Source organism: Pipistrellus hanaki (genome assembly GCF_964339955.1).
Source record: "Pipistrellus hanaki genome assembly, chromosome: 3".
Lineage (NCBI taxonomy): Eukaryota > Metazoa > Chordata > Mammalia > Chiroptera > Vespertilionidae > Pipistrellus > Pipistrellus hanaki.
The window spans coordinates 129,439,352-129,467,269 of record NC_140505.1 but is presented as its reverse complement, the minus strand read 5'-3'; the positions used below and the strand labels follow the sequence as shown (position 1 = coordinate 129,467,269).

General features: G+C 44.6%; 1 protein-coding gene across 1 annotated transcript in view; it reads left to right on the top strand.

Annotated features, from left to right (window-relative positions):
* Positions 1–27,918, top strand: part of MYRFL (myelin regulatory factor like) — a 103,731-nt gene that overhangs the window by 65,193 nt on the left and 10,620 nt on the right. The window contains exons 12-19 of the mRNA XM_084878931.1: positions 3,432–3,540; positions 4,552–4,661; positions 13,638–13,801; positions 14,401–14,461; positions 17,571–17,656; positions 20,271–20,345; positions 20,428–20,483; positions 20,604–20,783. Of these exons, the coding sequence (XP_084735057.1) occupies positions 3,432–3,540; positions 4,552–4,661; positions 13,638–13,801; positions 14,401–14,461; positions 17,571–17,656; positions 20,271–20,345; positions 20,428–20,483; positions 20,604–20,783 (841 nt within the window). The remainder of the gene's footprint in view (positions 1–3,431; positions 3,541–4,551; positions 4,662–13,637; positions 13,802–14,400; positions 14,462–17,570; positions 17,657–20,270; positions 20,346–20,427; positions 20,484–20,603; positions 20,784–27,918) is intronic.

The following is a 27,918-nucleotide window of genomic DNA, read 5'->3' as shown; positions in this document are numbered from 1 at the left end:
CTACCTTCTTGCTCAACACACGTGACGGGCAAGGTGTGGCGTGAAGTGCTGGTCTGTGTGCGGTTCCTGAGCGGGATTCCAACAGGGCCCAGCCCTGGCCCCCGGGGTTCTCCCCAGCCAGTGCACAGCCAGGGAGCATGCAGCCCAGGCAGTTTATATTTAGCTTCGGAAAGCAAGTCTGAGCCAGAAACCAGAAGAGCATTTTCTTAGGGAAACATTGCTATAGGTCTTTAGATCCCCTAAGCCAACCCTCAACATTTTCTTTGGGCAAAAATCTGTCTGACACCTGATAGCTATGTGTAGCAATATGTCTCTGGGAAAAACGCATCCCAGGACCCAACTTAGGCAGCAGCTGGGGTCTTTCCCCTTTACAGAGCCTGGGCAGCCTGAGGGAAGGTGGTCTCCAGTGGGGACTCTTGCACAAACTCGGGGGATAATAAAAAGTGGGCAAAGCAAGGATGGGACTCCCGAGGGTGTGGGGAGTGGGGAACTGGGGAGGGCCTGGCTAGCACAGGGCCGGGCCAGGCTGGCTCCTGATTGATCCCCATCTTCAATTCTGTTAGTGTTAGGGTTGCTCTGCCATCGCACTACCTCTATCCTCCCATTCCTTCTTTTCTGCAAGGAAGCTCTGGGTGGCGATTACATCAGACACTTTGCTGGGCCCTGTGCAGTTCCTGAAATGAACAAGAGGTTGGCCTTACCCTGAGGAACAGAGCTTTTATCAAAATGTGAACTTCAGATAAGAAACACTCATTTAACTCCCGGGGCCTGGAATGGCAGCTAGCACATAGCCACTGCTCCTGAAATACTTGCTGAGTGAACGAAGGAGCTCCCAGGGACAGATGTGTGAGATTGGGACCACTCCTTCCCAGCGTGGTCTGCAAGGCCCTCCCTGCTCTGACCTTATCTTTATGGTCATGTAAAACGCTGCCTCGGCTGTGCAGACATCACTGGGGGATTTGCTGCCTTGGGACTTGACTCATGGTGTTCTTCCTTCCAGCACCCTTCTTAGTCACATTTTCTAGTCTCCGCCCCCCTCCCCCCGCCCCTATCTACATTTTCCCACAACTAGCTCCTATCTTAAAGTTAATTTATTAAACAGGTATTAGTTGAGCACCTACTACCTGGAAACTGGTGATTGGTGATGAACAGAAAGCCATGGCCTCATCTGTCCTCACCCTCAGGAGGACAGCCCAGCGAGAGACAGATAGTAAGGGTGCCACAACCAGCTGTCTGGTGAGAACTCCATTAGTGCTACCAAGGGAAAGGACAGGTGCCATTAGCACATAAGCAGGACCCTTCCTCGTCTTGAGGGTCAAAAACTGCTCCTCTGGTGAAGGGAGTGTACGCTGGGGAGGGAGGTGGGAAGGGGAGGAGTTGCTATGGAGACATGGAAAATGCTGTGAGCGAAGGTCCTGAAGTGAAAGGAGCAGAACGCGGCTGAGAACTGAAAGGAACCAAGGGCCCGGTTGGGCTTCACCATCTGGAGGAAGCCCTCCTTAGCTCTCCTGAGAATTCTTAGATACTTGCTTGTAGTGGCCATGATTCTCCATTCACAATTCCATCACCACCCTGCAGGCCACATCTAAAATAATAAAAGTGTAATATGGCCCAAACCGGTTTGGCTCAGTGGTAGAGCGTCGGTCTTCGGACTGAAAGGTCCCGGGTTCGATTCCGGTCAAGGACATGTACATTGGTTGCAGGCACATTCCCAGTAGGGGGCGTGCAAGAGGCAACTGGTCAATGTTTCTCTCTCATTGACGTTTCTAGCTCTCTCTCTCCCTTCCTCTCTGTAAAAAATCAATAAAATATGTTTTTAAAAAATTAGGAACTTATGTAAAAAAAGTAGGTTTTAAAAAAAAAGTGTAATATGATAATTAGACCCGACGTCCTTCCGGACATCCTTCCAGACAAAGCCACAGCGGGCAGGGGGTCGAGGCAGAGGTGGCAGAGGGTGGGGGCCGGGGCCAAGGCTCTTGCACAAATTTCGTGCATCAGGCCTCCAGTTGTAATATTGATGAGTCTGCCTTCCTGTGTGGACCACAAACTCTCAAAAGTTTTTTAATTTTTTTTTTTTTTTTTTTTTTTTTACTACAGTTTACATTCAACATTATTTGGATTAGTTTCAGGTTAGAAGGCAATCAGTTTTGAAGTCCCAGCACTTAGTGTAGTACATGGTGTGTTGAAGATGATTGGTAAATATTGAATAAAACAATGAATGAACACATTGAATCAAGTTTTTCCTAAGAACAACAGTGAGCTCAAAATTACACTCCCTGACAAACACCTGAAGTAAAGCTTGTCCATTTAGCTAGTTAGGTGCGGAGCCACATGCTCTCCATCAGCCCAACTAGGGAAGAGACCTTAATGAGGTCGGAGGCACAGTGGGTCCAGAGGAGCTGAGGTCATGACAGGGTTTTCTTAAAACAGTAGCGGCAACAACGAAGCATTTTGGTTGCTCTGACACATGGATGAATGTCGAGACAGTATAATTTTAATTGTCAAGAGACCAATGGTTTCACAATCCAGCTATATTCTAAATGAAAATTTAGGGGACCCACATAGGGCCTCCAAATTTTTACTTGTTGAACAAGGTCAATAAAAAACAGTCTTGTTATGCCATCAATTCATTAAATAAAAACCCCCAAAGGGGAATGCTTTGAATTAAACACATTTAGCTTTAGGAAAAAATGATCTCCATTGTCTATATCAGTATCATTTTTCTGGGGCCCAGTGCAATTTTTTTGAAGAATTTGCAGTGACTGTTGGGAATGCCTTTAACAACCTGCAAGAGCAGTGAGCTCAGAAAGCACGGGCACTGGCAGGCAGGTCTGGGGAGGAGCCATCTCCGTGAGGGAAGTCTGGGTCCGGAGGGTCCAGCTGGTGGGCGACCTGGATTTTCAATTTGCCCCCTGAAGGAATTTTCTCCAGCAAAATGGTTAGAAGCAAATGATAGAGGATAGATTCATACCTTAAAGGTTGTTACTTGAAATAAACATTGCATTTCCAATTTATAAATACAGGGTTGACCTGTTTGGTATTTACGCAGCGTGTTCATTTGGCAGTGGTACTTCTCCATCCTTTAGCAATTGCTTCTCTCCAAAGTGAGCAACCTCCTTCTCAGAAGGAGGCTTTGCCTCTCAGAGGGAAGAAGAGGCAGGAGCAGTGAATGAGGGAGCTTTTGTCTTAGAATTCAGACATACTAGCAAAACTGGTTCAGTTTACAAATTGGTGAACAGAAGTCACTAACATGGAAGCTGAAACTTTGGCTTCTCTAAGGAGAAAAGTATAAATTTCTCTTAAAGTAATTTGAGCAACAGGATAAACCAATCAAATGTTCAACATGTCTCACCTCTCTGCGTCACTCTGGGCATTGATTTGAATAACAAGTATCTCAGTGGGTGAAGCCTGCTCTTCTTTCATTCCACCAGGTTGACACAAATGAACAGCTGAGAAGAATAGCCCAGATGAGGATTGTTGAATATGACTACAAACCCGAGTTCGCTTCTGCAATGGGAATAAACACTGCCCATCAAACAGGTACTCACACAAGTTCCCTTTCTAACTTTGTATTGTCTCCCATTAAAACTTTAATTCCAAATTATTTTAAGTATATTTTTATTGATTTAAGAGAGATAGAAACTTCAATGATGTGAATCATTGATTGGCTGCCTCCTGCACATCCCCTACTGGGGATCTAGCCTGTAACTAGGACACGTGACCTGACCAGGAGTCAACCTGTGACCTCCGGGCTCATAGGTCGACGCTCAACCACTTAGCCACACTGGCCGGGCTTAATTCCAAATTCTTTACCTGGAGGTTGTGTGCTATGGCATTTGAAAATATCCTGTTGGTCTAATTCTTCCTCTGTGAAACCCATAATTACTAGGACAGGAAAGCTTAAAGAAATTCCTGTTGTCTTTGTTCAATACCCACCTCATTCCTGTACCCCCTAAGGTACTGGTGGAGTATTTTCAATACTAGATTTATTGTTTCTTTTCACTGGCATCCTCTTGCTCATGTGATGATGTTTGAGGGGCAGATGGCAGCTCCAATTGTTCAAGGGCAGTCCTGGGAAGGAGAGAGAAAATGGCACAGCAGACAGGTCTGGGTGAGAGAAGGGCCAGAGTGGTGTTTATACTCCAATCCCAATCCTCAAGAACAGATTAGGAGGCAAAGTCCTTCTGCAGGAAAACAAACTAACAAAACAAAACAAAACAAACAAACAACCCCCCCCCCCCCAAACCAAGATAATGCCCCACCCTTGCTTCTATGTGGAGAAATTTTAAGGCATTTACTCACCCCTTCCAACATTTGGCCCTGAGTCTCAAAGAAAAGGAACAAAAACGGCACACCCACTTAATCCTATAGCGGTGCATGGCTCAAAATTCCTTCTTTGCTTCAAATGCTTGCAGATCAAAGCAAAAGCTATTTGCCAAGACTTCCCCTGTGGCCTGTGGCTGTCAGTGAGCCTTTCTGATGTAGGCCTGGGAGGGTTTTCTCCAGAAAGCTCTTTTCCTGACTCAACCTGCTGGAGTGCTTTGTGTGTAGGAATGATTGCCCAGGAGGTGCGAGAGGTCCTGCCAGGAGCCGTGAGGGAGGTTGGTGATGTCACCTGTGAAAACGGAGAGACGCTGGAGAACTTCCTCATGGTTGACAAGGTAACCACTGAACAGATACCTGCCTCTACAGCTCTAACCCCGGGGAGGGGGGGAGAGGGGAGATGAGGAGACGGGTCCCTCTTCTGTGGCAGCACAGTGTGCGAAGCATCCACCCAGGAAACAGGAGAGCAGGAAGGATTCTTCCCCCAGCTGGGGAGTAAGTTGGTGTCAATTATCCCACACCGGACATCTGCACCCAAACCAAGTCGCATAGGCAAAAAGAAAAAGGAATATAACCAACTGGCCCTGGGAAAACCCACTTACCCAAGGTCTGAAATCACAAGAAAGAGTGACATTTGGATTAGACTTTGTCTTGAGAAACGGAACTAAAACTCCCGAAAATAACTTATCTCACATCTCACTGACGTTATCATGAAAACAATGTGCTCCTCCTTAGAATGGAAGAAGCACAGTTTGTTTAAGCACAGTTTTTCCACAAAATTGTATGTGTTTGTGGGCCATTTTTACAAAGATGTTCGTGAGCCTCATCCTTTTCCCCAGGAGCCTGTCCTCAGTCTCAGATGTTCACATGTTGTCTTTGAGGTTCGGTGGCCATGCTTGCGGAGTCACCCCTCTTCCCTGTTCAGGGGTCCGAGGCTTCCTTCCCCCCGGGCGGATCACGCCTGTTCATTCTGTGCCATCCTGCATCTTTTGCGAAGTTTGCCAGTTCACTCGGCTGCCTGTTTGCTTTATGTTGCATTATTATGTTTGATGCAGGGAGGGGAGACTGACTGACGGGGGATTTTATAGTAATTGGGAGAGATGCTTGAGCGAGACGATTTCAAAGCACCTAAGAGTCTGTGGGAGGATCTTACCAAAACACAGGTTCTGATTCAGCACGAATGAGATGTGACCCGAGGCCCTGGCCTCCAGGTGATGGCACTTCCACCAGCCCTGCTGGACAGCACGCCGCGCTGGAGCAGCAAGGTAGAAGGTGCATTTTCATGGTAGGCCCTTCCATCGTCTTCTGTCTGCAAGTTCTCAGACTGCACATACTTAGCTCTGGATGGCCTGCTCAGCCCTGGGCTGCGAGGGCTGAGTGGCAGAAGCTGGGTTCCTCCCTCCTGATTCCCGGGATCAGGTCTTCAATAAAAAAAAAAAAAAAAAAAAAATATATATATATATATATATATATATATATATATATATATATATATATATATATTTTTTTTTTTTTAGTTTATTTTTTTTTGTCTTTCTCAAACCTGGACTATCACTTCACTTGAGAGGTGTGTCATGAGAAATTTATTTTTTGTAGGTACTGAAGTTTTCAAATAATTTACTTAAACCTTTTATATTTACTTAAAATATAAACTAGATCCAGTGGTATTCATATCATAAAGTCACCTCACTCTCACACTTTCATAAGCTTCCTGGGCTACGAGGAATGAGCATAGCACAGCTGTCAGTCTCAGGACACGGCTGTGGGAATGTCTAGGCTGCCTAGGCAGGGGGTTCTTCGGTTACTCCTCTGGTAGCAGCTATATCCGTCTGGCTGTGACCCTCCCTACAACACCCAGGAAAGAGATTTCTGTGTTTTCCAGGTAGGTAATGTCTGCCCGGGGCCTTATGACTCTCATTATTCAGCAAAATATTTCGTTCTCCCCCCTGGCCCAGTATCTTCCCATTCCCAGTTGAGATGAATGGGGACAGTTGGGATTATTAGCAACAGGAGTTCCAAGGGTCATTCTCCACTTCCCTCAGGAGAGGCTACAACACAAGTTCATTCCCAAGAAGGCAAGTGCAGACCCTGGGAAAGTAGGGGGAGGCATTCTTGTTCCAGACAGCCGGGCTCATTTGTCACCAGAAGAGCAAACCATGCCCAGGCGGAAACAAGCTGGGGATATGTGTCTCTGTCCTGAGGACTCGTCAGCTGTGTCTCAGCACCAGGACCTCCCCGACCACCTTCTCTGAAGACTCCCCCTCACTCGGGGCCTATGAGCAGAAGTTCATAATTCAAAGACATTTGAAACACATTCATGAAACAACACTAATAATATCCCAGACATCTAAGGGTATATATGAAACACGTTAGGGTGGCTCCATGGCTGTGGAGGATTGGGTGAAAGAGGAGATAAGGATAAGGGGTGGGGGCTGGGAAATGCAATAAAGTAAAAGAGCAGTAAAATGAGGATTGTCGTACGTTAGCTCTTTGTGAAACTCAGGGCCACTGTGAGAGTGTGTCTGTTGTGTCCTTTTAGTAATTAGAAAAAGGTGCTCCCTCTGGCTGCTGGTGGGTATATGAGTACTTACATTTTCTTAAAATTTGCTGGATAATCTATGTATATAAAAGCCTACATGACTGTTCCACCATTCGACTGGTAGTTATGACACACACTGACCACAAATGGGAAGATGCTCAATGCATAGGATTCGTGCACTGGTGGGGCCCTCTGCCTGGCCTGCAGGGCTCGGGCCGAAACAGCAGTCCAACATCCCCCGAGGGGTCCCAGATTGTGAGAGGGCGCAGGCCAGGCCGAGGGACCCCACCAGTGAACAAATCCGTGCCCTTGGCCTCTATTTTTTTATTTATTTATTTATTTTTTTTGTAATAAAATGTTGGGAAAGAAATTCATTGTTCAGACACTTAAAACTACAATTTAAATATGGTGTCAGCAGGTGGTGGCAATGCTTCATCATTCAGATAGGCCTGTGGACCTAGGATGTGGAATTTCACAAAATAGCTGAATTTATGCCAAAGTTTCCAAAGAGAATATTTTCAAATCATCTTTAAAGGAGTGAAGTCTTTAAATATAATTCAGTTCCTTTCTGACCAATGCTAACTTCTTTCGAAGCATCACTTGCTCCCTGGGAGTAGACATAGCTTGCTTGGACTCCGCCCACAGAGCACCTGGGCTACGGGACTCTGCCTTGGCTGTTCTGTGCACCACTGCACCTTCCAGCAACTCACACTGAGCAGAGAGCTAAAGAGTAAAGAGACTTTCTACCGGAGTGGTGTCTCTCAAGGTGCAAAATTCCTTTCATTCTCCCCCTGAGAGGATTTGTGTTTATAGTTGAAGCTTTAGAGCTAACGTAGGACAATCCTCATTTTACCGCTCTTACTTTATTGCATCCCCCAGCCCACCCCTTATCCTCATCTCCTCTTTCACCCAATCCTCCACAGCCATGGAGGCACTCTGACGTGTTTCATATATACCCTTAGATGTCTGGGCTTTCTGGAATATTATTAATGTTGTTTTATGAATGTGTTTCAAATGTCTTTGAATTATGAACTTCTGCTCATAGTCTGAGGCATGGAATTCCTTGGCCTGTGTCTTTTCCTTCTCCTTCTCAAGTGCGGATCCCTTGACCACAACTATGCAGCTGTGGATGTTCTCACACAGGCCCCCGTGTGATCTGTGGGAGGTTTGCTCTGGGACCCAGACCAGGAGTAGGGCAGAGGGTACACATAGCCTTACTGTTAGAATATGCCAGAGAGCTGGTCAGTTCTAAGTCCTAACAGCCGGGCTCGAGGCTTACTGTTTCTCTACCTACTCAACACCTGACATTACCAGACTCTCTACATTTTGTAATCTGATGGGGGTAAAGTGGTATCTTACTGTTTTAATTTGCCTCTCTCTGACAATAAAGCTCTGCATTTCTTTCGTATATTGACTGCTGAGATTTCTCCTTCAGTGAATTGTTGGGCCCAGTTGTATATAGTCTCAGGATGAGACGATAACTTTCCACTTGAGGCCACTTTATTCTTTCCCAGGGCTCTTAAAAAATAAAACTAATAGGGCAAAGCCGTAGCAATGCCTTAAGATAGGGACAATTATCTCCCATTTCAGGGCCTTGTTGGCTTCCTTCCTAGTGCTAATTACAGCTCAAAACAATATTATTTACTTGTGGTTTACTTGCCGTTGGCCAGTTTCCCCACTAGAAAATGTGCTCTGTGAGACCCTCTCTGCCTTATCTAATAGTTTTATCCGTGCACCTAGAAAAATGGTTAGCACGTCGTAGCTGCTTGATAAAGGAGTATTGATTCTGTCCATTAATTGAATATTAAGCGACATGTGCCAGGTATTTAGTTGGCCCTGGGGAGCCACAAGACACAGTGACTGCCCTCCAAAGGAGCTCCCGCCTCACCCAGGGAAGACAAATCGAAGAATTGCAACAAACTGTGACATGTGCTAGTTCCATTGGGAACTCGTCTCAGCGGGAGGGCTCAAGCCCTTCCACAGAAAATTCCACTCAAACAGATAAATGAAGCAAGGATCCCACAGCACACATATAAGGCAACAATGAAGCATCATTTTAAACAGTTCTATAAAGCTGTGCTCTCTCCATAGAAAGCAGAGGTCAAAATACAAACCCAGGGAAACGAACCCAGGACGCGTCTGTCCTCTTTGAAGAGGAACATGCAAACCTCTCCTCCGGGGGCCTGGCAGGCAATCCGCTGGAGGGCTGAGCGGCCATACCGCCTCAGCAGCCTGCTCTTCTGGCTTGAAGATCCTGTTTTCTTAAGGCCATGTCAGGGCCTGGAGAGCTACCCACAAAACAAACTCCTGGACAAAGATCTAAAGCCGAGTTCATCCAAAGCCCAAACAATTGTCAGACACACCCATTGGCGGAGGACAGTTGTTCTCCCTCTGGCGATCATTTTCATAATGCTCAATTACAGGCCGTTTTATTCCCATGATCTGATTATAAAACGCCAGTCCGGGCAACATCAGATGCCGCGAGGAGAGATTTTCCAGCCCGTGGCTCTCGCTGGGGAAGAAATCAGAGCCTATTTCAACTTCTCCCAGCGTTCTCTGCCACCAGGCTTAGTCACCCCTCCTCAGGGTCGTCGACCGAGGACAAGTGGTAGTTCCTGAAGACAGACGATCGATGGCACTGCCCGGGTGCTCCCAGGGTTGTGGGCTCACTTACCCTCAGACCCGCACGGGACCCGGGGCCCAGGAGCTTGCAGCTGTGCCCTGCAGAGTCCCAGGGCTTCCCAGCGAGTAAGGGGGACTGAGGGGCATCCCTCTCTCTCCTGAGCAGGTCTCCTCCCAAAGGGGAAAGGGCCGAACCAGAGCGGAAACCAGTTTGCTGAGTACAAATGAGCCACTATCCCACTGCACTGAGAAATGTAAACACTAGTGTTTCTTTGCTTAATTCCTACATTCTCATGGGCGTTTCCTAACATGGGGGTTTGGACCTTTGTCTCCTTATTGTCTGAGAGAAACCTCAGATAAAGAAATAAACTGGAAGTTGGTCACTCTCTTCAATCTCATTAGAGAGCAATGCTACGGCCTCTCCATGCCTCATAGCATGACCTGCCCTTGTAAGAATATATTCATCTATGTAGTCAGTAAATATATTGAGTTCCTGCTCTGTGCTGGGGGCGTCGGCAGTGGACATGATGTGGGGCCCAGTCTCGGCGTGTTTGTAGCAAAGGTAAATATGACACTGAGTGGAAGGCAGGTGGGAGGAGGAGGGGGAGGGCAGGTGGTTCAGGGGAAGGGAGAAGCCTGTGTGAGTTCCAGAGACGAGACAGACCAGAACGGGCTCTCTGAAGGGCAGAGAGCTCAGGATGATGGGAGCACAGAGTGAGAAGGCGGCGATGGTGAAAGATGAAGCCTAGATGAGGGACCCGCTCTAAGCGAGGGAACAGCTCTCATTTCACAAGGGCCTCCCTGTCGTCTACCCATGCACGAGTCCTTTTCACACTCCCTATGTGTCCTTTCGGAAAACGTGCTCACGCTGTGCATACGTACCCTCACCCCAAAGCCGGCGGTAACCAATGGGTAGAAGGTTCTTGTGCGATTTGAAGCAGTTGCCGCTTCCCACACAAAGTCTCATGAACAATTTTGGTGGCAAGCTAGTTTCACTGTTTTTGCATCACAGCTGGAAAGTTACATTTCTGCTGAGGTAGTGGGTCCCATTTAAAATGGTCAGTGATGCCCTGGCCGGTGTGACTCAGTTGGTTGAGTGTACTCCTATGCGCCGAGAGGTTGCTGATATAATTCCAGGTTCAGGGCACATGCCCAGGTTTTGGGTTTTGGGCTTAATCCCTGGTAAGGGGACATGTAGGAAGCAGCCAATCAATGATTCTCTCTCATCATTGATGTTTCTATCTCTCCCTCTCCATTTCTCTCTCTCTAAAAATCAATTTTAAAAATCTTAAAAAAAAGAACATTATCAATAATAAGGAGACAGAGTTGAACAATTAAATTAGCTTCAATTATAAAATAGTTTTTAAACAATAAGGGGCATCAGTTGGGGAAGCTTCTTAAAATGTCTCAGCCTTATGTCCATCTCATGAATACAAACAAGCCACTATGTGGCACCTGGGTGTGTGTATTTAGAAAGGGTCTCTCAGGCATCTGGGTGCACATTGTGGTTAAAATGAACTCACAAAGATCATTTACTTGCATAGAAAAGGTCATTTTCAGAAAATAGGTTAATTTTTGAGCATATTTATATAGGGTTGGGGAAAATAAATTTATAGTTTTAATGCAAACAAGTAATTAATAAATCTAGAATAATAAAAGGGCAATATGCTAATTAGACCAGACTTCTTCAGGATGTCATTCCAGATGTCCTTCCCGATGAAACTGAGGCTGGAGAGAAGCCGTCCTGGGTCCTGGGTCCCAGGTGTCACGTGCCGAAGGCAAGCCAGTGCCGGCAGCTAGGGGAAGAAGGGCTACTCTTGCACAAATTTTCATGCATCGGGCCTCTAGTAATTATCCTACCCAATAATAGAGTAATATGCAGATTAACCATCACTCTGCTACACCCACCAGCCATGCCCACCAGCCAGAGCAAGTATGCAAATTAACCCAACAAATATGGCAGTTAATTTGCATATGTGGAGGGAGGGAGGAGTGAAGACTGAAGACAGCATAGAAGGAAGAGGGAGGGAAAGTGAAAAGTGGAGGCGGCAGTGGCAGGAGGCAGCGGGGGCGGCTGTTGGGGTGGGGGGCGATGCACCAGCAATGGCACGCACATAAGGCTCCAGAGGTAGCAGTAGCGTGCATGGCTGCAGAGGCAGCGGTGGCAGTGGGTGCAACAGTTTGGGCGTGTGGGGCAAGGACTGGAAAACCCTTATTTGGGAGACAAAGGGCTAGAAAGATATAAAGAGGAAACAATTCCTTCATGTTTTGCTCAGAATTGGAACTCTTTCTCTGAGCCTGCTGGCATAATAAACAGTGTAATTCCATTTCTCTTAGTGTTGCTTGGTTTTTCTCAGTCTTCTGTAATAGTAGCTATAGTTATTTTTAATACTTTTGTTCTTTAACCTTTGTGCTAGAACTAAGTGATTTATATACGACTAGAGGCATGGTGCACAAAATTCGTGCATGGAGCAGTGGGAAACTCCGTCTGTGCCCCTCCGTCTGGGATCCCTTAGGGGGGATGTTGGACTGCCAACTTAGGCCCAATCCCAGTGGGATATAGCCTAAATGGGCAGTCAGACATCCCACTCACAATCCAGGACTGCTGGCTCCTAACCACTCTCCTGCCTGCCTGCCTGATTGCTCTAACTGCTTCTGCCTGCCAGCCTCATTACCCCCTAACCACTCCCCTGCCAGCTTGATTGATGTCTAACTGCTCCCCTGCCGGCCTGATCGTCCCTAACTTCTCTCCCCTGCTGTCCTGGCCCCCCTACTGCTCTCCCCTGCTGGCCTGGTCACGCCTAACTGCCCTCCCCTGCTGGCCTGGTCACCCCCAACTGCCCTCCCTGCAGGCCTGGTGTCCCTCAACTTCCCTCCCCTGCAGGCCATCTTGTGGTGACCACTTGTGTCCACAAGGGGGCAATCATCTTTGACCACATGGAGGCAGCCATCTTGTGTGTTGGAGTGATGGTCAATTTGCTTATTACTCTTTTATTAGATAGCATCATAGTTCAGTAGTAGAGTGTTCTAAAACTGACTACACTTACCTTTCCCAGTCTGTTCTGTAGCAGTGTGCATGTCTTTAAACTGCATGAACTAAACCTTAATTTCATTTTGCTCAGCATTTTAATCCTTTCTGAGTGTTTTCTTTACAGCTTTTGAAACCCTTAAAACTTTGTTTTGCATGATGGGAATCTCAAAGACACACACCTTTCGGTTTGATTCCCCCAACCACAAAACAGTCTTTAGTTTGGCCTCTAGCTCATTACAATAGTGGACCAGCTACTGTGAGCCCCAAAGAGTTCTGTGAGTAAGGAGGAGAAGTATGGGATCAGGGTGTGAGTTTATGAGAGCTTTCTAGGGTTGTTGTTATGGCTGAGAGATAGATACTCATATTCCTATGATAACTGAAGTGCATTGGGTGGGGGAGGGGAAGGCTTTCTTACTCTGGCTTTGGTTGATTTCCCCTTTCTTGCTCTTTCTGACCTGTCAGTGACTTTCTCTGAACAGAAAGAGTTACATATTGCTGTTGTTTTGAATTCTGTTTGGGAGTTAGGCTGAAATATACATGATAGCTCATGGGATGTTAGGGCAGAAATTAACACCTCAAGAATTTCCCTCTCCTTTACAGAGGAAGAAACTGAAGTTCAGAGAGGCTGTGTTTTATCCGGGTCTCACAACTAGTAAGTGGCAGAACTCAGAGAAAAGCCCAGGTCCTCATTCCTCCTCCTTCCCCTGAGCAGTTCCATGCCCATCTGACCAGGAAGAACTGGAGTCATTTCTTAGGATGATTTAGTGATGCACATACACCTCAACATTCTTCTAACGGCTTTTAAATATAGCACATGACCATTGGAAATAATTCTTCAGAGTCCACCCTTGACAGTGTCCTCCAGCTCCATTCTCTCTCTTGGGTTACAAGGACGTATTTCCATTTTATTGCAAATTGAACATAAGCACTTTTACTATGCAGCCAGCAGTTTAACAAAACCTGTTTAAGGGGCAAACCTCTACAGATTTATCTTAAATGAATTCAAGGTTGTGCATAACCATAGTCGGCAGTGCCTTCCCATGTCTTTGAATGGGCTATGGCCAGTTCTCTGATGGCCTCACATGTATAAATGTATGCACCTTGTATTGTTTTTCTTTTTAGGACCAGATCTTTATGGAAAACGTGGGTGCAGTGAAGCAGCTCTGCAAACTAACTAACAACCTTGAAGAAAGAATAGAGGAATTAGAAATATGGAACCAGAAGCTGGCCAGGCTCAAGCGGCTTAGTAGTTGGAAGTCCTCAGCCAGTGAAGCGAGCTCCACCAGGTATGCCCAGGTTTGCCACAGGAATTTGGAGAAAGGAGTGAGTCCTTCCATAACCAGCAACCCTTTGTTTCTGATCATGAAGTCCCTGTTCTTCTTTTAGAACGTTTTGGAACACAATTGCCTTAAATGATCATTTACTTTTTTTTTTCTGGTGCAGCTTTAAAGATTAGACAAAACATTACCCATCTGTTTAAGAGCAGATGTTACAAGAAGTGTTACATTTTAGTAAAAGGGTCACTTTTCCTTTAACTAGGCGAGGTGGCCATTTCTAAATTTAGAAAACCATGTTTGGTTCTCAGGAAAACAACTTTTATAATTTTTATTACTTAAGGAGGTAAAAGCACAATTCCTGGGATATAATTTTGAGGGGGGGAGGAGGAGAAAAGAGAAATATAATGTAATGTTTAATGCATTCATTTATGCTTACTAAGGTTCTTTTCCACAAAAGGAACTCTCAATTGCTTTGACTTTTCCTTCTTTACATTACCACTGCATTACAAAAAAAGTCATACTGCTGTGTTAGGGACAGCCTGGCTCTTTGTCTTACAACTGCTGGAGAGGCATTTGAATGGTAATTAATTTTCTCTTTCCTTTTAAAGCAAATTTAGCAGAATTGTTAGTACTCCTCCAAGAAGGACCATTCCCAAAAAACCCAACAAGGTAAATAAACTTACATTTGTAATTAACAGAAATAATATTTTCTATGGAAAAAAAAAATCTTTACAGAAATTTATCAAGATTTTTTCCCCTTCATTTCTTTGTTAATGAAGTCCCTAGTATGCATCCTTAATGCATTTAGGTATTTAAATACTAACTGTTTAATAGATATTATTTGTGTGTGTTTTTTTTCAGAGAGGTTTGGAGAAATGAGTACAGAACATGTTTAGTTCAGAAATAGTATTCTGCCAGATTTTATTTCTAGTGTCCCCGCCTGGAGGAATTTGCTGGCCTCCACATGCATATGGTCCTGGGCTGTAAGATCTCAGTGTGGCTGCCTTCACTCCGCACAGTGCCTTACCTTTGATTTCAGAAGATCCCAAGGGATGTCAGTTAATCCTCAAGCCCCTCTTCTCCCTTTGATATTTAGTACTATATATGCAAATAGAGAGTAGGTATTCACTTGCTTGCAAAGGTTAAAATGTGATGGCTTTATTAATGAACAGAGATCTTTCATCTAGTAGGATAGCATTTACAGTAAAAAGTGAAGGCTAATCATTTATTAATTTAAAGGACACCCTCTCTGTAAAAAGGAGTGACAGGAAGGGCGAAGCTGCAATACTCCCTTTCTAGCTGCAGTTCATAGATAGCTGTGAGACTCAGCTGGCCCCCTCCAACCCACCAGAGTTCCAAAGCTGGTCCTTCCCTGGGGAAGAGATTCATGACCTTATCCTGGTGAGGGACGACCTGATGTGAGGGCCATTGCACTAGTTTTCTCTCTACTCCTCATGTTATGCTACGTTGAACTATGCTAAAAAAGACTATAAAAGTTTAATATTCTAACTAAAAACTATTACAATGTTATGTAGCTGACAAACTTCTTGATGTACAGGTAAATGTAAATACATGGATAAATACATATGTGAAAGGGTTCTTGGGCAAATTACTTAATTGTATTAGGAAATAGAGATACATAGTATGATACCTTATAAAAAATGCTGATAGGATTAAATGAGCTAAAGTCCTTAGTACAATGTCCAGCATGTAGCAGGTACTCAATCAACACAAAACATTAAAAATATTGTGTAAGGAAGATGCCTTATGTACTAACTAGTTTGCAATGGGAAGGGCAGGATGGTATCTACATCCATAGCAACTCTAATAGGTGCAATTTGTTCATGTGCAACCTCTATAGCTTGCATCTTACACCCAAAGAGTCTCTTTATTTTGCAGTTATCTCAGAAAATTAACTAGGATTTATGGTCCATGAAAGCAGGCCCGTGTCTGTCTTCATGATATGCCCCAGGCTCTGGCACATAATATTGGCAAATGAATGCATAAATAGAGAGCTCAGTCTGAAAATATTCCTTGAAGTCTCACAATCTAAATTAAGAACATTAAGTGTCTTGCATGTGTGGGTGGGTTGTGGCTTGGGATGTGAACACAGTCAGGAAATGATAGAGGGACTGAAGAGCACCATTCGACTTGGAGACCTCCTGAAGTCAATGTTCTAGGCCTGTGGAAAGCAGATAAAGGTGAGACAAGACTTATTTAGCTAAAGAATTTCAAGGTTGCCAGGGAAGATCAGAAGTAAAGGCAAAGAACTGAATCTGATAAACATTGCAGGAGCTCAGAGTCCTGCAGAAGTATTATGGGAGCCGGATCTTCAAGGAAGAGTGAGTGTTGACCAGACTAACAGGAGCTGTTAGGGGTTTCAGGTGGAATGTTATGAGCAAAGGTCTGGGAGCTGGCACTGGCTTCATTGAAGGATTAAGTAGGAGTTGGTTAGGAAGGAGAGTAGAAGATAAGGCTGAAAACACAAGGTAGGCTCAGTTTCTGGATCACCAGGTTAAGGAGTTCATTTGGTAAGCCAGGCGGACCTTTTCAATAATAACAATGAATATCTTCTTTTACATACAGAGAAAGGGAGGCAGCATAGCATTGTGATTAAGAGCACAGATTCTAAAGCCAAATGTTTTTGGTTCCTATCCTGGCTTTGTGACTTGCCAGTTGTATGATCTTGGGTGAGGAACCAAGCCTTCCTCGGCCTCGCTATCCTCCTCTTTAAAATGGGGTTAACAGTTCCTGTCTCAGAAGATGGTTGAGAATTACTATGAAGATTAAAAATAGGATGTGCAAAGCATTCAGAGGAGTTTATGACACTTAATAAGGACTGTAGATGTGCTCACCATTATTAGGACTCAAGGAATTCAAACAAAGACCAATTTTAAGCCATTTCTTAACTACCACCATCATTCAATTTTCTTCTGATTAAAAGCATAATTCTACCCTGTACTCTCGAAGAGGGAAAAAAAAAAAGCATAATGCTCCCTATTGCATTAGCAGGAAAACTCATATTTAAGAAGCACCTTACTTAAGGGCACAGCAAACCTCTCTCTATTTGGCCAGGTTTCCCAGCAATTGCACAGCTGTCTAGCCTGCAGCACTTGGCCCATTCCCCACATGCAAGTTCCATACCAATATGTGTTAGTCCTAAAGTTTTGTCTCAATCACTTCCTAGAGACTATAATGTATTCATTTTTATGTCTCCTGTCATGTTGTACATATTGGTACTTTATCAATATTTGTTGAATGGATAAATAAGACACAGGCCCAGGACTGTCCTTAAAAAATAGGTGGTGGAATCAGATACCGATGTGTAAGATTTGAGAAGGCACAAAAATCTTTTCCATGATTCGTCATGATGCCTAAAATCCTTCCCCTGGGATTTATCCTATCATGTCTTAAAAGCCTTTTGATTTTGAAAATTATCCTATTAAGAAAAGTGGACATTTGGCTTCTGATAGTATCTTGTGTTGTAGGCCCTCTTTTCTCATCAAACTTCAAGAATAAGCTCTGAATGGATGGCACAGGTGATCATCTGTAGGACATCAGGGGAAAGCGAGTTCCCTGGAGCCTGGAGCGTGAAGGGGAAGGAGGGGATTGGAGTGGCTTTTGAGAGAGCTTTGTTTTCAGGGAGGCTGAGGAGGAGGGAGATGTAGGAGGAAGGGAGCGCGCTTACCATCCCAAGGGAGCAGCGAAGAGTCTTCCGCGTCCTTTCCGAAGTTGGCGTTACCGCTTTGTCATTGCTCATTACTGAATCTTTTTATAGGTTTATTTTTCAGGGAAAAAACAGTGGTGTCCCAACTGGATTTTCCAGACCTTGGTGATAACGCTCATTGCTGTGATGACATTTTGGTAAGAAAAACGTCAATGTTGTGCTCTGGGAGCCCCCGTTCTTCCCATCTTCCTTTTCTCACATGTGAATGGAGGCCTGGCCTTTTATTTTCTTTGAAGACAAGGAGCCTTTTAAACGGGGCTTTGACCTTTGATTCAGCTTAGAGGTGAGGGAGCCATTTATAGACTCATACTTGGAAGAAAAGCAGCACAGGATTTCTGCACTTTAATGTACAATGAAGGATTTTTTTTTTTTTTCAGTCCACTGATGTTTTGTAACAGGTTACTGTGCCTTTCATGTGTGTGTGTGTGTGTGTGTGTGTGTGTGTGTGTGTCTTTTTTAGTCTTGCAAAGAACTTTCTCAAATTCTTTGGCCTAAACTCACAACTCTCAAATCCTTTGGCCTGTGTGGGAGAAGACAGTGAGTAAGTAATCAGGCACAACCCCCTCTCCCCTGGACAGTCATCTTCATTAGGATTCTTCTAGATTCTTCAGTGGAGACTTCACCCCCAAGGGGCTGTGAGATTACCCCATGATGTACGATATGATGAATTCATAGCCAAATGTACTAGTAGCTAAAGCAAGCAAGTACAGTAAGGACTGATGTCTTTGCTGTGCAAGCTCTGGGTCCCTGTTGTCTTCCGTCCCTCCTCTGCAGGGACGTGGAGTCCCCCTCGCGGGATGCAGGAGTCTTCTGACCTCTGGCCTCCCGGCTCACACTGCTGCTCTGATGCCCATCAGACACTGAGCCCTGGTCATCTTGCCTCTGTCCTCCAGGGCTTCTTGTTCTTAGTCTAACTATTCACATGGTGAAAGGGGCATTTATCTGCCCCTTGAAAAATGCTTTGTTCGTGTGGGAAAGGACCCGCTGCTGGCTTCATCCCAGGGGAAACAGTCATCTCAGAGGAATCGTAAGGGATGGAGCCAGGACACTTGCGCTCCTTTTGTCTAAAGCAGCTTCCTGCTGTAGAAGACAGTGGGGTCCCCATCTGCTTGCCTCCCCTTTCCATTTTAACTTCCCCCTTATCCTGCCCATCGTGGGAGCATCCCCATTATATTTGACACGGAATTGCCATTAGAAGCCATTCCCCCTTTCTCAGTCTCCTAAGTGTGCTTGTCTTCTGCTGAGATTCCCAGCTCAGGAGAGAGAGCCTCTCACCACTACAGGCACACTCAGCATTCTCCAGATTTACATATTGCCGTGAAAACCCAAGGAAAAGCTGTAAGAGCTCTAAATCTGACACAAAGAGGCTGCTTTGGAAACATGCTTATGCATTCCGATATTGTTGACCGCCAAGATGATAAAGGGGTGGAATTAGGCTTGTTATCCTATTTCTGGCCTGTGGTCTAATTGAGAAGGGTCAAAACCAGAGTTTGCCCCCAAAGAAAGGAGCAGATAGCCATGTTACTCTGAGATTCTAGAAGCTCTCTGGATTGTGCTTTGAAGCACACGTCAAAGAAATCAGAAAGAATAGTGAGGATCAGTCACAGGCAGATAGGAAAGGAGGGCTGTGAGAGGACAGAATAAGGGAGACTGGACCACAGCAGGCAGTTGCCAGAGGGACACAAGCAAGGCCTGAGGCCTCAGTGGGCTCAGGAGCACTTTCCCAGGCAGGGCCGTGCCGGCTGGGCTGTACCAGCTGCCGCTGAGGATGCACTGGGAGTTCTTTCCTCAGGAGTGGGATGCGGACATGTGGCACATACTCTGTGTATATTTAATGATGGAAACCTTTGATGGGGAACATAACAATGAGTTGAGTCTGCAGAATCAGGTGCCAAGTTGAACTGGCAGGAAATCAAGTTTGGTCACCCTGTGTCGGGCCAGCCCAGGGGGATTGTAAGGTCACCAAGCAGACTTTCACAGGAGAGTTCTAGACTCCCCCAAAGAGGAGAATGCTCGGTGCGGGAGCATTGTTGGAAATGGTAGCTTCCCCGAGCTCAGGACCTTTAAGGAAAGCTCCCATTTGGATGCATCAGTTCTGATCACCAGGGAGAAAAGACATACTCATTCTTTTGAAACCATAAAGTGTGGAAATGGGTGCTTTATTGAATGTCTTTCCTTCCTCTGTCCAATTTGGTGTATTGTGCTCTGAAGAGCCAGGCAGCTGGAAGGTGTCAGCACTGGCCAAAGGGTTTGGCATCTACAACTGACTAAACCTTTGTCTCCTTTAAGCCCCCCTGCCCTTCTCCCCTCCCCCTTCCATGCCCCCCGCCACTACCACCACCACACACCACAGTGTGGACGCCCTCCGCTAGTGGATGTGATCTTTGCCCTGCTTTTTCCTGCAAGGAGCAGAGGGCTGCCTCCAGCCCTTCACACGCTTCCTCTTGTAACCTTCCACCAGTGACAGATGCTTCTGAGACAGCTTGCCAGGGCCAGGGGGCTGACTTGAGGAAAAACCCCTCAGCATGGACTATCTTAGGTACCTCTGAGCCTCAGGACGACCTGGGCTTTTCTTACCAGGACAGAGAAGCAGAACTGCTGGCTTCCATGCACACTGTCAACCAGGCGGGCCCTCCCCCGTCCCTCCCATCTGCGTGGCCTGTGCGAGAACATCTCTGGCCAGCTGGTTGGGTGAGATATATCTGGAATCAAACCTGCCACATAATACTTTCTTTATTATTTTTTAAACAGTGCCTTGACGATAGTCTCCCTTTACATACTTAGTTTAAAAGATCAAGACCGACGTGCCCCAAATCTTTCTGCAAGGTGAGAATCCAGTCTTGTTTTCCTTTGGGGAGAAGGGTCCCGGAGGGCCTCTTCCATAAATCATTTCATTATCCTTTTCCAGCAATATCACAAGCTCTCAGGAGCCAGCCCTGCCACCCACAGCCTCTTCCTCCTCGGGTAAGAGCTTCACATTCCTCACCCTTAAACCCAGCCTGTGTTTCCTAGGAATTGTCAACAGAAGAAGTAGGCCCTCAGGTTAACCTTGTCTCTTCTCTCCTCTCTGCCCATGCCGTGCAGCATCTAAAACATCTCTGGCAACCACACAATCCTCGTTCCAAATACCAGAAATCACTTTCTGTGAGATCCTGCCATGTCAGGAGATTTATTGCTGCCCCATCGGGGGAATAAGAAGCATCCTCTCCAGTCCTGTGCAAAGACTGTCCAAGAAAATGAAGCCTCATCAGAGGTCATGGGCAGGTAAAGGATGTTCAAAGAGAAACAGCTAGAGCTTTGAACCTCAGGGCTTCCCCCCAGTCCCATCTCCTTGTCAATATTCACATGAATAATATCTTAATAGTTCAAAATAATTGTTCTACTCTTCTATTTGGGGTGATGAGATCTTTAAAAACACAAAGAAATGAACTTGCAGTCACTTCAAGTCATGCACTGTCTAACAGCGTTCTATTCAACAAGTGACCACATATGCAATGGTGGTCCCATCCTATATAATAAAGAACTAATATGCAAATTGTCATCGCATCCTCGTACCCTTGCACCAGAACTGCTCAGACACTTAACACTGGGGGGATAGAAGTGGGGACCAAACAGGCACAAATGTACTCTCAAGAGAGAAATGGGGACCATCCAGGCTGCAGCCTGGGAGAGAGACAAGCCGCCCGCCCAGCGGTCCTGGACACCAGCACCTGCGGCTGTGGCCCAAGAGCGGGGCAAACCCTCCCCACAGTCCCAGGCTCCTGCGGCTGTGGCCCTGGCAAAGCCACCTGCCCATGGTCCTCTGTCGCTGTGGCTGGTCTGGGTGAAGCTGGTCCAAATCCAGGGTGCCTGTGGTTGGCCAGAGGAAGGGAGTCCTGGGTCCTGGATGTGGGGCAAAGCACAGGCAGTTGGGGGTGATCAGTTAGGAGCAATCAGGCAGGCAGGCAGAGGGGTTAGGGGCGATTAGGCAGGCACAGGTTTAGTGTCTGAGCGGTTAGGAGCCAGCAGTCCTGGATTGCAAAAGGCAGTCAGACATCCCCCGAGGGGTCCCAGATTGGAGAGTGTGCAGGTCAGACTGAGGGGAACCCCCCCTCTCCCATTCACAAATTTTGTGCACTGGGTCTCTATTAAGATTATAATGGAGCTAAAAAATTGCTATTGCCTAATGATGGGATAATGTTATAGGGCAACTCATTGCTCGTGTGTTTGTGGTGATGCTGGTGTAAATAAACCTATTGGTATAAAAGTATAACACATACAATTATGTACAGCATGTAATACTTGATATGATGACAAATGACTATGCTCCTGGTTTATGTATGTACTACACTTTTTTTTTAATTTAAAAAAATATATATTTTATTGATTTTTTCACAGAGAGGAAGGGAGAGAGATAGCTAGAAACATCGATAAGAGAGAAACTTCGACCAGCTGCCTCTTGCACACCCCCTACCAGGGGATGTGCCCGCAACCAACATACATGCCCTTGACCGGAATCGAACTTGGGACCTTTCAGTCCACAGACCGACGCTCTACAGCTGAGCCAAACCGGTTTCGGCTATGTACTACACTTTTTACCATTCTTTTAGAGTGTACTCTTCCTACTTAGAAAAAAAAATGTTTTCTGTAAAACAGTATGCCATGTTACACAGGCAGCAGCCTCATACATCACTTGATTGCATCATTTTCTCTTGTGATGGATCTAGTTTCATGTTGTTTTTTACAGTCACATACTGTACAGGCTTGTGGCCTCAGACTAATAGGCTCTGCCAGATAGCCTAGGTGTGTAGGAGGCTGTACCATCTGGTTTGTGCAAGTGCACACTATGATGTTCACATAACGAAGTCACCTAAAAACACATCTCTCAGAACATATCCCTGTTGCTAAGCAGTGAGTGAATATATTGAACTCCCTGCCCAGGAATGAAATTTTGGTTGATCCAAGGGAAAGGGTCTCATTTGTCTGTTGACAACAAAGATAGTAATAGTTGTACAACTGAAGCAATTACATGTGGATGGTTAGATTTTTTGGCTCATTTAAAATTTTAAAAATGATGTAGAATCTGGGCTCTCTGCCCAAACCAAGTAGGGCAAATGTAAAAGGCTTTAGAACTCTGAGTTCAATGTAATCCTCAAGTTAGTGAAAAAAAACACAAGATTAGCATTCCACTTTCAGAACGTCTTTTTCCTCTTACACACACACACACACACACACACACACACACAGATGCTTTTTAAGTAATAGAATTTTATGTTAAAAAATATGGAAACTTGAACAAGGACTAAAAGTGTACTTATCTCTGTAAGATTAAATACAATACATCCAAGTGAATGATAATTTATATTTATTTTTAGAAATCTTTTATACACATGTATTGTCTAAAATTATAATGATGATGCTAATAATAGCAGTAAATATGTATTAATGTAATTTATTAGGATGCTGTGGTAACAAAAGGAGATATTGGTCATGTCTGACTTGAAAACAGTCTGGGGAAGTACATACCTAACATACATTTGGAAGATGAGGAACCCAAATATTTTTGAGCAGCTCTACTTACTGACACAGAATATGGGCAGTGGTTGAAGTTTTGGGGTGGCAATGTACTTTTTTCTCCTTTTGATATTTCATATCATAGTCTTGAATAAATAACATTTACAGATCATCATCATCTTCACATAGTGAAGTATTACGTACTATATATAAGGCATTGTCATAAGTGGTCAACATAAGTAAATCATTTAATCCTCACAAGGCTAAAAGATAGGCATTGTTATTATCCCCATTCTTGCAGTGAGGAAGTTCATGTACAGAGAATTTCCCCCACGCCTATCGGAGGCAATGCTTGCACATTTGTCTCATGAAAGCAGCTTCTGATTGAACTTGGAAACATGCATTACTATAGGGTGAGGATAAAGATTCAATATAAAGAAAAGAATTTGTTTCAGTCCTATTCCCAATAGTTTTAAACACACAAAGATATGTTGCCACCTCCCTGTCCCCGAAGAAGCCTTCCTCCGTTGTGAAAGCACATGCTGTGGCTGCTGAATCCTTTCCTTACCTTGAGAGTCCACTTTGGGACATTTGGTGTCCCTTTTCTTTTCTTTTTTTTTCTTTGTTGATTAAGGTGTTGATTAAGGGGGAGCCCCATTGCTCCCCTATCCCCCACCCTCCACTCATGCCCTCACCCCATGTTGTCTGTGTCCATTAGTTAGGTTTATATGCATGCATACAAGTGCTATGGTTGATCTCTTCCTCTTACCCCCACCCTTCCCTACCTTCCCTCTGAGGTTTGACGGTCTGATCAATGCTTCTCTGTCTCTGGATCTGCTTTTTTGTTCATCAGTTTATGTCGTTCATTATATTCCACAAATGAGTGAGATAATGTGATATTTACCTTTCTCTGACTGGCTTAGCTTAGCATAATGCTCTCCAGTTCCATCCATGCTGTTGCAAATGGTAAGAGTTCCTTCTTTTTTACAGCAGCGTAGTATTCCATTGTGTAAATATACCATCATTTTCTAATCCAATCATCTGCTGATGGGCATTTAGGCTGTTTCCAAATCTTAGCTATGGTGAATTGTGCTGCTATGAACATAGGGATGCATAAATCCTTTCTGATTCGTGTTTCTAGTTTCTTGGGATATATTCCTAGAAGTGAGATCACTGGGTCAAATGGGAGTTCCATTTTTAGGTTTTTGAAGAAACACCATACTGATCTCCACAGTGACTGCACCAGTCTGCATTCCACCAGCAGTTCACGAGGGTTCTTTTTTCTCTGCATCCTTGCCAGCACTTGTTGTTTGTTGATTTGTTGATGATAGCCATTCTGACAGGTGTGAGATGGTACTGCATTGTCATTTTGATTTGCATCTCTCAGATGATTAGTAACTTTGAGCATGTTTTCATGTGTCTCTTGGCCTTTCTTATGTCCTCTTTCAAAAAGTACCTATTTAGGCCATTTGCCCATTTTTTGATTGGGTTGTTTATCTTCCTTTTGTTAAGTAGCATGAGTTCCCTGTAAATGTTGGAAATTAAACCTTTATTACAGATAATATTGGCAAATATGTTTTTCCATGCAGTGGGCTTTCTTGTTGTTTTGTAGATGGTTTCTTTTGCTATACAGAAACTTTTTATTTTTATGTAGTCACATTTGTTTATTTTCTCTTTCGTTTCCATTGCCCTAGGAGCTGTATTGGTGAAGATATTGCTTCAGCATATGTTTGAGATTTTGCTGCCTGTGGATTCCTCTAGTATTTTTATGGTTTCCTGTCTTATGTTTAAGTCCTTTATCCATTTTGAGTTTATTTTTGTGTTTGGTGTAAGTTGGTGGTCTAGTTGTTTTTTTTTGTTTTGTTTTGTTTTTTTTGTTTTGTTTTGTTTTTTTCCATGTATCTGTCCAATTTTCCCAACACCATTTATTGAAGAGACGATCTTGACTCCATTGTATGTTCTTGCCTTCTTTGTCAAATATTAATTGAGCATAGTGGTTTGGGTCAATATCTGGATTCTCTATTCTATTTTATTGGTCTATGTGTCTGTTCTTGTGCCAGTACCGGGCAGTTTTGAGAACAGTGGCTTTGTAATTCAGCTTGACATTGGTAATGAGATCCCTCCTACTTTGTTCTTTTTTCTCATGATTGCTGCATTTGGTGTCTTTTTTTATTCCAGGTGAATTTTTGGAGAGTTCGTTGTAGGTCTGTGAAATATGCTGTTGGTATTTTAACGTGGAGAGGATTGAATCTATAGATTGCTTTGGGTAGTATGGATGGTGGCCCCTTTTTGAGAGTGGTCCTCAGAAGAGACCATCTCACCTATGAGAGAAGTACTGATAATGGATTTGGACAGGAAGACATGGATTGATTCAGCTTTCATTTTCAAAGTTTCTTGACCTTTGTGAGCAAATTCACTGCTGTAGCAACTAGCTCTTCTTCTGAAGATTTTTGCTCTCTCCTCTGGGACAAAGAACATCTGCTCAACTTACTTTTCCTTCCTATGGGAGACATTGAAGAGACTCCTAAAGAAGAGCTACTCCAAGGAGCCTGGCCATGCCCTATTAGATACAACTATCAGCTTCTCTAGCTAAAAATGAAAGTTGAGTTCTCTTTTACCAGGGTCCCTGATACTCAGGAAAAGTTGTTAATCAAATTTAATTTTTGTTAATCTAAGAGTGACATTTAAAAAAATAGTACCCATCTATGGCAGAGATGTTACTTTTCAAGTGCACAGATATCACCAACCCCTTTATCAAATCACCCGAAATTCCAAAAGTCCCCAGATCAGGAGAACCTCTGACTTACACCAACCTGTTCATTTTACAGCTGATGAAACAAGAGGCCCAGGAGGACCTTGCTGGAGCTTTTGCAGTTAGTTGCCATCAAGTTAGAATTGGAATCTGGGTCCCCTGTCTTGGCTTCTTTCCCATTCAGCCTCTATTTATTTGAGCACAGGGTGTGCATGTAGCTGGGATCAACTCTAGAAGATGTCGAAAGTGTTCACTCTATGGTTCTAGAAAGCCCTTTCAGCAACCCTCCTCCCAAGTTTGCCTATAGCCATTGAGGTGTGTGAGGTGTGGGATATTTTGGGGGGCCTGAGGAAAGGCACCTCTCTTCTGCTGCTGATTTATTCTTTCTTTCTGTTCAGGGAACCATATAACACTGGGGTTTCTAAATCCAAATGAGGAAAAGGAGAGGTAAATATTCATTTCAACCAGATGCTTCTGAAGCTTTGAAGACCACTTAAAAAATTAAGGAATAAAAGTTAAGAAAGAAATTCAAAGATTAAAAAAAACTTGCGAAAATGTTCAGCAGGGTGAAGATTAATATCTAACAGGTTACCAAGCTCTTAGAACACATGCATGAGCTTCCTCCCGGAAAAGTAAAACTGCTAGTAAAAGAAGTGACGAAAAACCAGCGTTTTTATGATATGCTGCACCCAAGCCATGGTTCTTCTTTTGAGCTTAAGTTGATTGTGTCCATGTCTTTCAGAAAGGTTGTCCCCTTCCCCCCCATTTAATAAAAGGTTTGGGTAAGACTACTCAGGAAGTGGGAGGTGGGTGTTTTGAACGTTTACTCTGAGGAAACAACTGCATAATGCCAGCAGTGACAAGAACAGCAACAGGGGTTACACTGGTGGAGTCAGACAGGACCTTGATGCAGCAACCTCGGTACTTGGATTCTGGCTAGGAAAGAATTCAGAGCCAAGACTTAAACCATAAGAGAAACTTGACTAAGAAAGTCACAGAGGTAGAAAAAGTGAGGCATAGAAGAAATGGGTTCAGGAAACAAGTTACGGAAACAAAGAAGGGCCCTTGGAGCTTAGGAGAAGGAAGAGGCAAGGAAAACACGCCTCGGGGAAGGGGAAGGGGAAAGGGAGAAAGAGCACACTGGGTCCATAGTCCTAAGGGCTTTTAGGGAGGGCATTTTAGGGGAAGTCCCAGGAAAGACTCTCAATAGGATATTGTTCATCAGCTTTCCAGGTGTATCCTTTCAGGGTTACGGTCTCCACTGATTGGTCAGGGCAGGGAGTCACTGGTCAATGCAGCTGGTCCTGATGTCAGCCTCCGCTGTTTTTCTGGGCCTGGAGCGGAAACACAACTGAGGCCTAGATGGAGCTGATGTGGGTCAGAGCCTCATTGTCCTGGGAGCTTAATGTGTAAGGGCTATTCTCCAGCCCCCTCATTGGTTCCCGCCCTAAGGAGGGGATCTAACCTGCATGACTAGCAACATGCCAGGAAGGAAAGGTCAGTGGAGGGTCCACACAGCTTGGCCAGAGATATACTAAGGGAGGAAAGGTCACTCCGGGGCGAGGCCCCTGTTTTCCCAGTTTTGTTTGTTGCTCGGCACCTGGGGCTTTCCAACCTGGTGACCTTCTGTACCTGGCCTACGGTCCTTGCTCTGCTCACGTTTGTCTAACTGCCAATGGACTAGATTTTATTCTATGGAACTAACAAATATTTGAATAGACAGCAAAGTTAGATGTTCAAAAAAAGCAAAGAGCCTATGGCAGGGGACTGGGGGGAGGGTGGAGAATCTATGGAATTCTACAGATTTATAGAGATTTGGTAAATACATTTTTTTTTCTTCAATCTCACAAGGCAAAAAGGCATCTGGAATTCATACTTATTTGTTTTGGAGACCAGAACTCTTAAGAAGAGCAAATTGCCCAGAGAAAATCGTTCACTGTGTTAAAGGACTCAGTCATTGATTGGTTAGGTTCATTGACTTTTTCTTGGCCTGAGTCTGGTTCAATCAGGAAAGGAAGAGATAGCCAAGATGTTGTCCTGGAGCTCAGCCATCGGCCCAGTTGTACAAGTAGTGCAATACGCACATTCTACCACAACAGGAGACGCCTAGGTAAATCTCTCCTCTCCAGAAGTTTCTAATTTAGCTTATTGAGA